Genomic DNA, 14,028 nt, shown 5'->3' on the forward strand with positions numbered 1-14,028 from the left:
ATTCCAATTATTTAAAGGATTTGGACAAGAGAAAACTTATTACAAGGTTAGTTTTCAATTTAGGTGATTGTGCTATTAGCTATAAAGTGCAATTACAATCTATAGTTGTGTTATCCACTACTGAAGCTAAATACATTACTATAGTAGAAACACTTAAATACGTTATTTGATTGAAAAAAGTTGATTGGAAATTTAATAACACGTTAAAGGTCAATATAGTGTTTTGTGACCATCAAAGTGAAATTCTTTGACAAAGGATCAAATGTTTCATGACTAATAGAAACATACATAACAAAGTAAAAAGGAAAGTGTGTTGTAAGCAAGATCGGGACAAATGAAAATGCAGTTGATATGTTTACTAAAAGGCTTTTCAATAGCCAAGTTTAGTTGAAGTTTGAACTTGGTGTGTATTCAAAAACTCAAGTAAGCCAAGATGATCTTGATATGAGACACATTTGTTATTTGAATTATGGTCATTTCTATTACAATATTTTCTTTTAAAATTTCAAAATAGATCCAGGAATCATTTAGTACTAATCGGTGCTTTTCGACTTTAGGAGTCAAAGTAGAGATTGTTGAAATGTGTTTCTCCAAACTTCCAACTGATAGTTGGAAATTATTTTATTTTCTTAATGGAAGATTTATCTCCTTTACTTAATGATGAAGAGTTTAAGATAAACTTTATTGTGTAAGTTTTATCCTTGATGCGTATCTCAATGTCAAGCCTCTATATAAATAGAGGATTAGCTTTATTCAACACTTACTTTGAATAAAACCTATCTAGGAACTATCTCAGATAATGAGATATCATTTACCGAAATTTGGGGTGATCTTGATTTTGATATTTTAATTTTTTCTAAACTGTTGCTCGCAGTTGAAGCACTGTACTTTTGAAGGAGTGGAAATTGAGGATCAATGGTACTACGCATGAAAAATGCAGGCTTTGATGGTACTGGAAGTGTGAGAGAGAAACCATTAAGCATAAGAACAACAGCACCCATGGTTGGCCTGTCATAAGCAGTTTCTTGAACGCATAATAACCCAATGTGGATACTTCTAGAGATATCACGCAAAGCAGATCCGGTCATTAATGTAGGATCTATAATGTTTTTCGCAGTCCCATTTCGCCAACATTTCCATGCCTGGAAGAGATTAACAGTTTAGTTTTTTTATTTTTTAACATAATGACATTACATTAACAAAACTGATTTATTTAGTAAAGGTTTTGACTCGTTTAATATGATTTTCTTAGTTCTTTTAGAGTTTATCCTAGTTTCGGCCTTTTTCTAGAAAAAGATGAAAAAAAATCCAATGAATTTAAAAATTATTTTTTGGTAAATCAATTACTAATTTTTTTTTCTAGAATGCTAAATTTTGTTTGACATCTTCAATGCCAAAATTGAATCAATGGGTACTTACATAGCTACGAAGGTCTTCGGTGCCCTCTCCATTTTGAAAACATTGGTTTTTTTGACCTGTTACTAGTTCCAACACTAAAACTCCAAAACTAAATACATCCGATTTTACTGAAAATTCGCCGTGCGTTGCATATTCTGGTGCCATATAACCACTGAGTGACCCGATAAAAAGACAAAAGGTAAGTAGTTACGTTATATAATGGAATAAGACAAGTATAGTGAAATATGTCCATCATATTATTTTCCAACTGAAGTATACTTACTAGGTTCCTACAATCCGATTTGTGTCACCTTGAGATTCCTCAGGGTCGAACACTGTGGCCATTCCAAAATCTGCAATTCTAGGATTCATTTCAGCATCTAATAAGATATTACTGGCTTTCAAATCACGATGAATTATCCTTAGACACGAGTCCTCGTGAAGGTATAATAGTCCATTGGCCACCCCTTTGATAATCTTGTATCGCTTATCCCAATCAAGAATTGTATGCTTAGTTGGATCTACAAACACAGGCAAGAAGTAGATATTAGTAAGAGTTTTCACTATATATATATATATATATATATATATATATATATATATATATATATATATATATATATATATATATATATATATATATATATATATATATATATATATATATATATATATATATCATTTTCTACACCAAATATGTAAATGGTCAAACGCCCTCAACTTCTTTTAATCAGACGTATTAAAATCATCTTTTATGACTAACTACTACAAAATTCATTTGATATAAGGACATTAAAAGATAAATGAGAGGCCATTGGTGAAAGTTTTCTTATGAACTTGACAAATCAATTTAAACCAATTAAGGCTAACTTCTCATGAGTACAGTATGAACTTACCAAATAGAAACTGATCAAGACTTGTATTTGGCAAGAACTCGTAGATGAGAAGACGTTCATTGCCTTCTAAGCTGAAACCAAGCAGCCCGACTAAATTACGATGTTGAAGTTTGGCGACAAGCAAAACCTCATTCTTGAATTGTATGTCACTTTGCCTAGAATCCCTTGCTAGCCTCTTTACTGCAATTTCTAGTCCATCTCCAAGCTTACCCTAAGCATCATATAATAACATATGTCGACATTGAAGTAATATAAACATTATCAATGTTTGGCATATAACTACAAAGACCAATTTTTATTACCTTGTAAATTGCTCCAAAACCGTTTTTTCCGAGCATATTGTCTTCCGAAAAGGCATTTGTTGCTGCTTTTATTGTACTAAAGTTATATTGCAAAGATTCAACGGTGCCAGTATCCATAGTTTCAGCTGGTATAGAGCAATTAGAAGGAGAGAGTTAGAAGTTTTTCTAACTATAATTGTTGTCGCTAATACAATAACTACATTTCAACTTTCAAGCACTATGTATTGAGTGTTTATTTATTTATTTATTTTTTAATTTTTTTTATAAATAGGTCTGTTTCAGAAAAACCTTTCAAAAATAGGGCAATTTGAAATTTACGTATATATAAATAAGATAAATAAGTTAGATTCTGTTGGCCCCAATACAAACTAACGGATTCATCTAAAAATTTATATTTTTAACTCTTTTAAATTGCATACGTAGTCATTCGACTCAGAATATATTCTGTCTATGCTTTTTACTTTTAAATATTTTGTTTTCTACTTTTAAGTTTTAACATATCAACTATATAATTTGAAAATATAAAATTAAAAATTATATATATTTTTAAGAAATAATACCATTACAATAATCTCATCAATACCTTGATAACATAGTAAGATATCTATCTTGTCAATTATTACATGTGCATTAATCAAACCTTTATGAATACATTCTCCAAGTCAATATTACCATTCAAATATGAATGGTAATATTCTATTACAATATTTAAATATTTATAAATAAACGGTAACTTTTTTTTTTTAATTTTTATTAGGTAAATTAAATGACAAAAATAATAATTAAAAAAAAAAAAATTTTGGATTTTTCATTTTATATTGCATTTTAAAATTATATATATATATATATATATATATATATATATATATATATATATATATATATATATATATATATATATATATATATATATATATATATATATATATATATATATATATATATATATGGGTGTAAGTTCTATTAAAACAAAAAACCCTAAATAAACACTTAAAATCATAAAAATACATAAAAAATACTTAGAGATTATAAATGTTTTTTTGACTTTATATTCTTTAAAATCACAATTTTTTATACAATTTCGCTGATTTTTTTTTTGAAAAAAAAAAACCAAAGAAGTTTTAAAAAATAAAAAATAAATAGAAAATAGAAAGTTAATTTTTTTTAAATTATTTTTTCAGCGAATTTATAAGAAAAACTATGATTTTTAAGAATATAAAGTAAAAAAAAAAAAAAAGATTTATGATCTCTATGTATTTTTATGATTTTTAGGGTTTTTTTAAGGTTTTTTTTTGTTTTCCATATATATATATATATATATATATATATATATGTATATATATATATATATGAAAATGTCACAGCTAAATAATTCATAAAATATAATAGATAAATTAATTATGTACATAAAATATTTAAATTCTAACATATGCTTACATTTTAGGCAAGAATTAATACATACATTATAATTATGTGACGAAGGAACGTTGGTTACTTAAGATGCACATGTGAATGAAATGTGAATGAAGGATGAAATAAATGACAATGCAGATTTGAGGAAAAAATGATGGAGTATTGTTAATGAAATATACAATAAAAGTATAAAACTAGGTACATTTACTAAGCCAAATTTATTGTGTAAAAAATTATCGTAAAATAATTGGATATAACAATTTAAATTCGTATTTCTAGTTATGAAGATGAATAGTGATAACTTTTTTTATTTCATATATTCCTTTATTTATCTTCTGATAATTCAAAATTTTCTTTTATAAATGGTATTCAAAATTAGTACTGATTAATTATAATTGTATAAATTATTAAAATTAATACATAAATTCTAACTACATTTTTTTCAATAAATAAAATTATGTATTTTATATGCTGGTCTAAATATGTAAGTTCTAAGGGTTAGAATTGGAAATTTATTTTAGAAACGGGTGATTTTTGATCATCCTATTTTAATTAATGAAAACTGAAAGTATGCTAACCTATTTACTGAAAAAAATAAAAAAATAAATAAATAAAACACCCTAACGTAAGCCACAGATCTTTATGTTCATGTTCTAAATGGCTTTAAGCTGCAAACTCTGAACTCACTTTGTATACTTTCAGGTGGAGATATTTGCTTCTTCTTTTTCCTCAATGTGATGAACATATATGTTGAAGCAATTATTAAGACCACACTGACTGTGATAATAACAGTTGTTATTACAGTTCGTGTTAGCTTTTTAGTTTTGCCTGCAAAAAGAGAATTAATGTGTGATTAAAGAGTAGTGGTGTTTGAATGTTGCAAACAATCTTTTGAGGAAATTTGAAAAAATAAAAAAAATAAATAAAGTATGCATGACCTAAGGATGCACAATATGTTTGTTTATTATTCATGATTGATATCTAATGTCATTTAACTTTATTTTACTATAATTAGTTACTTGACTTTTGAAAATTATACTCGTTTGTTTTTGTATGCTTTTCGTAAAAATCCAAATATTTTCAGAAAAATTTCAGTTTAGCTCTAACATTTTTTTTAAATAAAAAAACCCAAGAACTAAATGGGCGGCTCATGCCATGTCAACCTAGTTCAATAAACCTTACAAAATGTAATTCTCAAGAAAAGGTATGCCAGTATAGGTTCGAACATGAACCTCATCATCCAAACAAAAACAACTTGCTAGCTGGGCTACAGGATATGTTTAACCTTATTCTTCGATACTTATATATATTATTGATCTCTTTGCTTAAAGTTTTAACATGAAATAATTCTAAGGATGAAAATGGGAGGAAGAGACACAATCGAACAATAAAGCTTTAGCTATAAAACCAAGAAACTGACCAACTATGTAAAGAGTCTTTTGATGTTTATTCTACCTTACCAGCAGTATATATCCATTATAAACTAAAAGAATTAATTTCATTTTTTATTATTATTATTATTATTATTATTATTAAATATGAAAACGTAAACATATGTCTTTTATATGTGGTTTTTAAACTTTTTTTTCTTCATTTAGACTAATTTAAATACTTTTTAACGTGTATATATATATATATATATATATATATATATATATATATATTATGTGTATAATAACGTATTTAAAATGTTTTATACATATATTTATTTAATAATATCAATACTATCAAATTTTAAAAATAATATATTTATTGTGTTTTTTACGTATTTTATATGTATTTTTTACAATTAAAAACGTATATACATATAAAATATGTATTTTTACAAATAATTACATATATACATTTTTACTTGTACGAAATACGTGTATATATAATTCTAGTAAGGAAAAAGAAAACATTATACCATAATTTTTCAGTTTTTAATTGATATATATCTCTGGTAAGGAAAAGAAAAACACAAAAAGTTTTTCGGTACCATCGTGTTTTGAGTGATAGACATCCCGAATCCCATTCTCCTTGTTTTTCTACCTTAAATTTTTTTTTTCTTTGAACATTAAACAAATGAAATAAACAATATATATAATTGTGAAGGAAGAAAAGCAAATATGTCTTCTGGCCTAAATAGTAAGGCGTGTGTGTTGGAACGTGGGAGTGAGAAGTTCCCGGTTTGAAACTCCGCATCTTCGTTTCCCCTTGCAATTTTAATTATTTCTAAGTGTAATGCTGACTTGGCATGCCACATCAGCGACCCCCTTCAAGTTCCGCATGCCACATAAGTGGTTACCGGTTGATCATGTCAAAAAAGGTTAAATTGTAAGATTTAGTCGGTTTTTGGATTTTTTTTTATTCAAAAAACAATATTGGAATTGAAGTGAAACTTTTACGAAAATATTAGAATTTTTCTGAGAATTTCCTTATGTTTTTTTTTTATTATTTTTTTTTATAGTTGGTTTTTACCACTTCCTTTTTCATTTCATTTTATAACTTTTTTTAACATATTTTCATGATTGATATTTACGTTTTTATAAATTAATTTTTATGGAATTTTTCATGTTTTTTTTTCACATTCTATTTTTATAACTTCATTTTTTTACTTTGTTTTTCATGTTTTTTAAGTCCATTTTACAACTTTATTTTTTCTTCGTTTTTATATGTTATTCACAATCTATTTTTATAACTTCACATATTTACTTCATTTATACATGCTTTTTCACAACCTCTTTTACAAATTTATTTTTGTACATATTTCTAGCATGGATCTTTTACAATCTCTTTTATAACTTCAACTTTACAAGTACAAATCATGACATTGTAAAATATGCTGTAAAAAACATGTAAAAAAACAAAAATAAAAAAGCTACAAATAAGAATTGTGAAAAACAATATATAAAAACGAAATAAAAATGGATTTGCAAAAATAGATTGTACAAAAACATGTGAAAATGAAGTCAAAAAAATATGAAATTTTAAAAACGAACTGCAAAAGAAAAAACATATAAAACCGAATGAGCAAATTTTCAAAAGTTTAGTGACTTATTATACCTAAAAAAAGCTTAACGAACTTAGATAGTGAAAAAAAGATCTTCAGCGACCACATTGACAAAAATTAAAAAATTCAATGATCTTTTAAAACTTAAAACGAGTGATATAATGAACACAAAAATAAAAGTTAATTTACTAAATATTACATTAACCCTAATTAATATTTCCCCTAAATGTGATCTCTCTCCTTGCTACTAATGCATAGACGTTACATGGTACAATCGAGGTATAAAAGGGCAAGATACAATGACTTATCTCATCTCACTATCTAATCTCATCTCATCCCATCCGATCCCACTATACTAATAAAAGAGTAGTTCTTTTATCATGTATTACCATGTTAAGTCTTGTAATTAATATCATGCCACTTATCAATCTATTGATTCTCCATTTCAAAATTCAAATTTAAGAATTTAAAATTTTCATTTTAATTACATTAAATTAATAATATTAGAATAAAAAATGAAATACAATTTATACAAATTATAATAAAATAAAATTTATACAGATTATAAGATGATATAATTTTACATATTTATTTGAATCAACGATCATAATTTTATATATATAATTAAAAAATATCTCTTAATTAATAAGTTATTTAAAATAATTAATTAATAGTTTTGAGTTTTACTTAAAAAAAACTTAGAATTTTAATTAATTTTGTAATCATGATTCCTACAGGTTATGAACTAGCAGATGTAATATACATACACTAATACACTAATCGAATATGGCCACCTTGTCAAGAAGAAAGTGCATGTCAATCTCAATAGGATTTGTTAATTGATGTTTGACCGAGTTGGTGAATAGGAAGATGACATTCACACCATCACACTAACGATTTTAGATTTGGTTGGAGAAAAGCGAAGCACTCAAAGAAATTTTCCTAGCCAACATGTTCTATCAACACTATTAGCCACCCTTGATACTCAATTTGCAATGGATCCACATATAATACCTTATTGCTAGGATGACCATGAGAGATAATTGCTAGAAGGAAATACACAATAGCCATAAGAGGATCGATGAGTGGTGGGATATCCTTCGCAAGTAACATCATAATAAGAAATAAGACCACCACAGGGGCCATCAAGCTATAATCCATGCGTTTCAAGACACCGAAATGTGGATCCCCTTGGTCGTATATGAAAATACATATCTCTTGAAAAACATAAGAAAATTTGTACATGTAAAACTAAGGTATTGAAGATTGCTCGCAAGGCTACGATAAAGGGTTAGATCATCAACTTGGGCGTTCAAGCCATCAAGCTTGGCATGAGTATTGGCGAGGTGCATCATGCTTTGTAGTTAAGAACATGTTCTCGCTAGAGGATCTCTGTTGCATATTTTCCTGACTATGAAAAATATCGAACTTAGTCAATTTAATGAATATACCAGAATAGTAATTCAGCACCCCGAGATCTTTCATACAGAACTCCCTCCTAACGGAGGAGATAATATTATATAGAAAACGTCTAGGAGGATTCGATATAAGCAATATTTCATCGATATACAACAAGATATAAGCCACGACTTACCCTTAAGACATAAAAAGAGATAAATCTAAACACATAGGACCAAAGATGAGTAACAAACCAGGAAAAACTATGAAAGTAGACATAGGAGGTTTGTGTCGGGCCATAAAGGTATCAATGCATATGTCACACATGGTTAGGATATTAAGGATCTCAAAAAATGGGAGGCACCCTTCCTAAAGCTAACCATGGACAAACACATTTTTCACATCCAACTTATTAACAAGCTAATTATAAGACACCTCAAGGCTAAGAATGGTATCTATCGTTGCTTGTTTGACCACCAGACTATATATCTCATCACAATTGATCTCATAAGGTTTTATGTTAACGTTGCCACATGCTTTATAATGGGCCAAGGAGCCACTGGTATTATGTTTCTTCTTGAAAAAATAAATGGATCATATATTATGCACCCTACGGCATGATACACTTACTCTGGTGCTATTGTTAATAAGAAGCATTAAATTCATCATTCATTGCATGAACCTAATGAGGTTCTTGTAAAGCCTATAAATAAGAATGAGACATGATTTAGTAAATTCGGGTCTAATGGTAAAGGCATTGTAAGATTTTGGTTACAATGTATTTTGGATGGTTGGTCAATGGATAACTAGTTGTTAATGAGAGGGTGGTAGGCATACATTTGAAAATATGAAAGTGGACAGAATGGATGATGAGGACGTTGTTGTTGAGGTGGAATGAACGATGGTTTGGGTGATAATGATGTTGACATGGTGATAAACATGGTAGATACGGAAGATTGTGATGCCATGGCAGCATGAACAGATATGGGTGGTGTGGTATATGGTGTGGATATGGACTGAAAAAAAAAGGATTGGGGTAAAGGTGAAGGACTACAAAGGTAATCAATGAATTCATATGAAGGGTTTGATTAGATTAGAGGGAGTGGGTGCAACCTAGACCGCACTCTCCTTGTCGCATAAGCACAAATACTGCCACTGGGTGCGGTAAATAGTGCAATGCGGCCTTCCTAGGGAGCATTCATTCAAACAACGTGATTGTTTCCTTTTTCTTACATCCCTGTGATTGGTCGCTTTTATTTATTAAAAAAAAAATACCAAAGTGTGACACCACTCCTTGGGTGTTCTATGAAACCACACTTTTATGGTAACGAGTGAGGTGACGCCTACATGTCACCGCGGTTTTATGAGAGAGTGCAGCACCACTCCCTCCAGCCTTAGGTGTAATAGACACAAAAGGGGACACGGTCTTTTCAAAGAGAACATATCAGGATATTATGATTTTTAGGTAAGATCATGGTGTCACACTTTGTGGGCGGTGGTGAGATGTGGGCAGTGGTTTTTCTTCTCTTATTTTTTTTTCTTTTTTTTTTTTTAATTATGGTAGAGGTGTAGATCGGGACATTACCGCTTGTCCCAATCAATTTTATTAATGTCTAACAAGACTGTTTCATCTTTATCTAGCATGTTTGCCCTTTTTTATTTTCTACCAGAACAATTAAACTTTAATGAAACAAAAAACTAAAATTACGAATTGGCCATAATACCAAAATTCAAAAAATAATTCTTTCCCATCTTTATTGACAATGTCTTTAGACCCAATAATCCTCTTGGTCCACATCATTCAATTGTGTTATCCAAGATTCAAGGCCACACATTTTTCCCTTGCATTTAAGAATGGGGTTATCAATATTTTTCTTTTTAAACCGGTAAAATAGAGGGTAATCCGATCCGATGGATTAGGAATTTCTGACGGGCCATCAAAAGAGGTACCACTCATCACCAAAGGGAATGAAAAATCGAACCCACGTTAATCCAAAGAAAATCCCGTAAATGTGCTCAGCCAAAAGTAGAAATCTTGACCTCACCCACGGAGTCCTATATCTCATGATGCATCACAACGAGTTACGCTAGTTATCAATATTTATCTTCAAATTTATTACCCGTCGATTATCAACATTAAATTAATACGTATTTTTTTAATCTAAACTTACCATTTTTTCTTTGTCAACTATAAACTTTCAAATATTCAAAGTGGAAGGACCTAAAAAGCACTTGCGTGTCCCAGTTTCATTTGCTAATTGCTTGAAAAATACAATTCCTTAAAATCAAAAGTGCTATAAGTTTGACAGAGACATAACTACGTATTTCCAAATTCCACTAGTTCCTTGACTTTTGTCAAAGTCTGGCAGTCTGCTGAGTTTAGTCTACAGTTGTATCGGAAAAAGTTCGAGTTTTCTTAACTTGTTGTCAAATTTTAACAGTTATGTTAGAAGAAGACTTCAAATTTACGTAGTTTGCATCAGAAAAAGCTTACATGTGTTTGCCCAAATCCTGAATATTATGCTAATAATAAGATTACATATGTTACCTGGTGGTGGTTGAACAGGCGGCGGAGACACCAGCGAGGTTGGCGGTGATGGTATGACCATAGTACTCCCGTTAAAAAACCTATAGACTTCGTATCTAAAATTACACATAGGCAGAAGAGTACTCCCTCCAATTCTCCCACTATACTGAACTGCAAACTGATTGACAGAATCATATAAGCAACTTTCGCACTCCACTTCTGATAAGTCTGGAGTACACTGCATAAGCGCGTAAATGGTTGTGTAATCAGGCACAGTCGTGTTCCCGGTGGCAAACTTCCGCAGCGATCCGCCGGCCGCTGCGTCAGCTCTCAGCTCGGTTAACAATGGCATCAGAGACCTAATAAAGCGATCCCTATCTGGCGCGTTATGGGTTTTCGTCAAATATATAATATCTTCTGGACTGTATGTGTATCCCAGTATATTCTTGTTGGAATATTTCAACAAGCAGTTGTCGTAGTATCCTGTTGCTTCCCGTTGGTTAGGGCAGTTTTCTCGCAATTTAACAATGGAGTCGTTCAGGCAACTCAAGCACAAACCCGACTCGACGTCGCCCCGACAAAGGGCCATGGAGTTGACTCTGTCGTTTCCATCGCCGGTGGAGAGGTTGTAGAAACCAAAGGCGGAGCTGGTGTTCGGGAGGGCGGAGAGGGTGGTGCCAAGATTTCTTTGGTACGTACTGTTTCTGGTATAGTTAACTGCGTTTTCACAGTAATAAAAAGTGAAATTGGGTTGAGCTAAGGTGATGATATTAATTAAACACATCAAAATAAAAAGGAAAAGTAAGAGGAGTTTTCCGGGGAGTTTGAACATGTTCTGTTGTGGAGCAGGAAGTGGCAGGGAATTTGAACGGTTTCGTTTGAAGGGTGATGAAAGAGGAGTGAAAGACCCTCTGGTCCTCTATTTGAGATCATTAGATTGCCTCGTGTACTTTAAGCTGGGACTTTCTTAAATTACATTTTTTGTCCCCAAGTTCTGCTTAATATATAGTTGTGGTCTTTAATTGAATCGTATTGTATTTGTAGTCTTTTATTTTAGGATCTCTAAGGATTATGGTTCTTGTACAAAATAAAATAACCACTTAACCCTTTATCTTTATACCAATACATTATACTATAATGCATATGAAATAATGGCACATATTTTAATATATATACAATGCATACAAACAATGACTCGCAATCTTGTCTCCTTTCACATAATTCAAAGCCTAGTGTTGTTGTAACATCCTAAAATCACAATAGATTTTTTCTTCATTTTCAATTAAATAGAAATCATTGTTTTCAATCAAACCCAAGTAATAAAACCCTAATATCAAGTACAATTGTTTCAAAACCAATGTATCATAACATCTCCAAAACATATCACCAAAGGATGTGTATGATCATGCCTTTGCTTTCCCCCGATCATCTGAAGTACCTGAAACATAAAAATTAAACTATAAGCCAAAACTTAATGACTTCTCCAAAATACCACACACGAACACAAAATATATAAAATGTATGATGGGTCCATAGTCTCCGGATTGGATTACCCTGGCCCACAACCCACTGGTTGGATTGCCACCTTAGCCTACAGTCTCACGATTGGATTGCCATTGGCCCAAAACCTCCCGGTTGGATTACCACTAGGTTTGTTGGCCGACAGCACAAAGCAATACAACCTCAACCCAAACCACACTATGTCGACATATACAACAGATAAATAAATATAGTAACAAACAGATAAACACGCAGATCTCATGTCACAACTGGAAATTTTGTGTCATGTAATCTATACATTCAACCTAATGTGAATCAAAAACTTCAATCAAATACAATATACAAGCACTACAAGTAGTCATCAAACAATTGGAGACCCTAGAAGTTCTTGTTAAGTCCACTTGGACTAGGACTTCCTATTTGGATCCAAATGGACCAATAAGCTTCCAATTGGACTATCATGGGCTTAGGACCCTAATTGGGCTCTAATTGGACCCACACTAATTTATTTCAACATTTTAGGTCATATTGGGCCTAGAATGAAATAAATCACAAGCTTTGATCCAAAATTTAACCTAACCTAGCTTAATAAAGCATAAAAATCACAATTTTATTTTATAAGGCCAATAAATACCCTACACTACCTCTAATAGTGGGCTTAGGGGCAAAAGCCCAAATTTTTCCTTTTTCCCTTCACATTCTCGGCCCAAGGCCCAAATCCAAGAGAGAATGGACTTGCAAATGACACCTCATCTTTACCCATAGGATATCCATGCATTAATCTCATTTCTCCATGCACATCACCTCAAATATCACCTCTCTTCTCTCCTCTCTCTCACTCTCGGCCATACACACATACACACACCAAAAATATCTCAAATTCTCTCTAGATCACTCAAGAACAACTCTCCCTCTCCACTCAAAAATCTCGAGTTCTAGGAAGCATTCAAGAGGAAATCTCCACAAAATTCTTCATCTAAGGTAAGATTATGCATAGATCTATGGTTTAAATTCTTTTGTTATCAAAAATCCTTTCCTAATCTATGCAAAAATCGTGATCTTGCATCCTAGAACCATCTCAAAACTCGAGATCTTCATCAAAGGGAGCTAAGGCCAAAAACACTTCATTTTCCTTCCATTTTTCCTTGCAAAACCGAATCAACACCCCAAGGTGAGCTTCATACCCCCTATTTTCTGTTTTTATGAGTTTTGTGGGGGGGGGGGGGGGGGAATACAAGTGAAAGTGTAGATCTATATGTGTTTTGTATGCCTTGTATGATTTCCATGCTTATATGTATGCTTTTATGTGTTTTTATGTTGGATCTAGCCTTAAAACCCATCAAAACCGAGATATATCTTGTGTTAAATGATTTTAGCTTCAAATATATTTCTAAACACAAAGTGTTTCAAGAAAAATGGATAAGTGGTTTAGTAATAATTTTCTTTGGGTTAAAAAAACACAAATTTTGGGCTTAAAATGTGAAAAATGCAAAAATAAGGGCCCAAATTGACATTTCACAGATTCTGATGGATGAAGTGTGCCAAAACAGTTTCAATAAATAAATTTCTGGAAATATACTCATTTAGGGGATTAAAAACATA

At 30.9% G+C, this 14,028-nt stretch overlaps 1 protein-coding gene across 1 annotated transcript; it reads right to left on the reverse strand.

Annotated features, from left to right (window-relative positions):
* Positions 1–489: 489 nt before the first annotated feature.
* Positions 490–11,833, reverse strand: LOC145042132 (cysteine-rich receptor-like protein kinase 10). Its single transcript, XM_078990510.1, has 7 exons — positions 10,948–11,833; positions 4,697–4,837; positions 2,597–2,721; positions 2,295–2,505; positions 1,682–1,919; positions 1,420–1,570; positions 490–1,142 (listed from the first exon to the last, which is right to left on the reverse strand). Exons 1-7 carry the CDS (start codon positions 11,756–11,758, stop codon positions 777–779), a joined length of 2,043 nt encoding a protein of 680 aa, XP_078846636.1. The 5' UTR covers positions 11,759–11,833; the 3' UTR covers positions 490–776.
* Between the last annotated feature and the right edge of the window lie 2,195 nt (positions 11,834–14,028).

The sequence above is a fragment of the Lactuca saligna genome, chromosome 4 (genome assembly GCF_052625555.1).
Source record: "Lactuca saligna cultivar CGN05327 chromosome 4, ASM5262555v1, whole genome shotgun sequence".
NCBI lineage: Eukaryota > Viridiplantae > Streptophyta > Magnoliopsida > Asterales > Asteraceae > Lactuca > Lactuca saligna.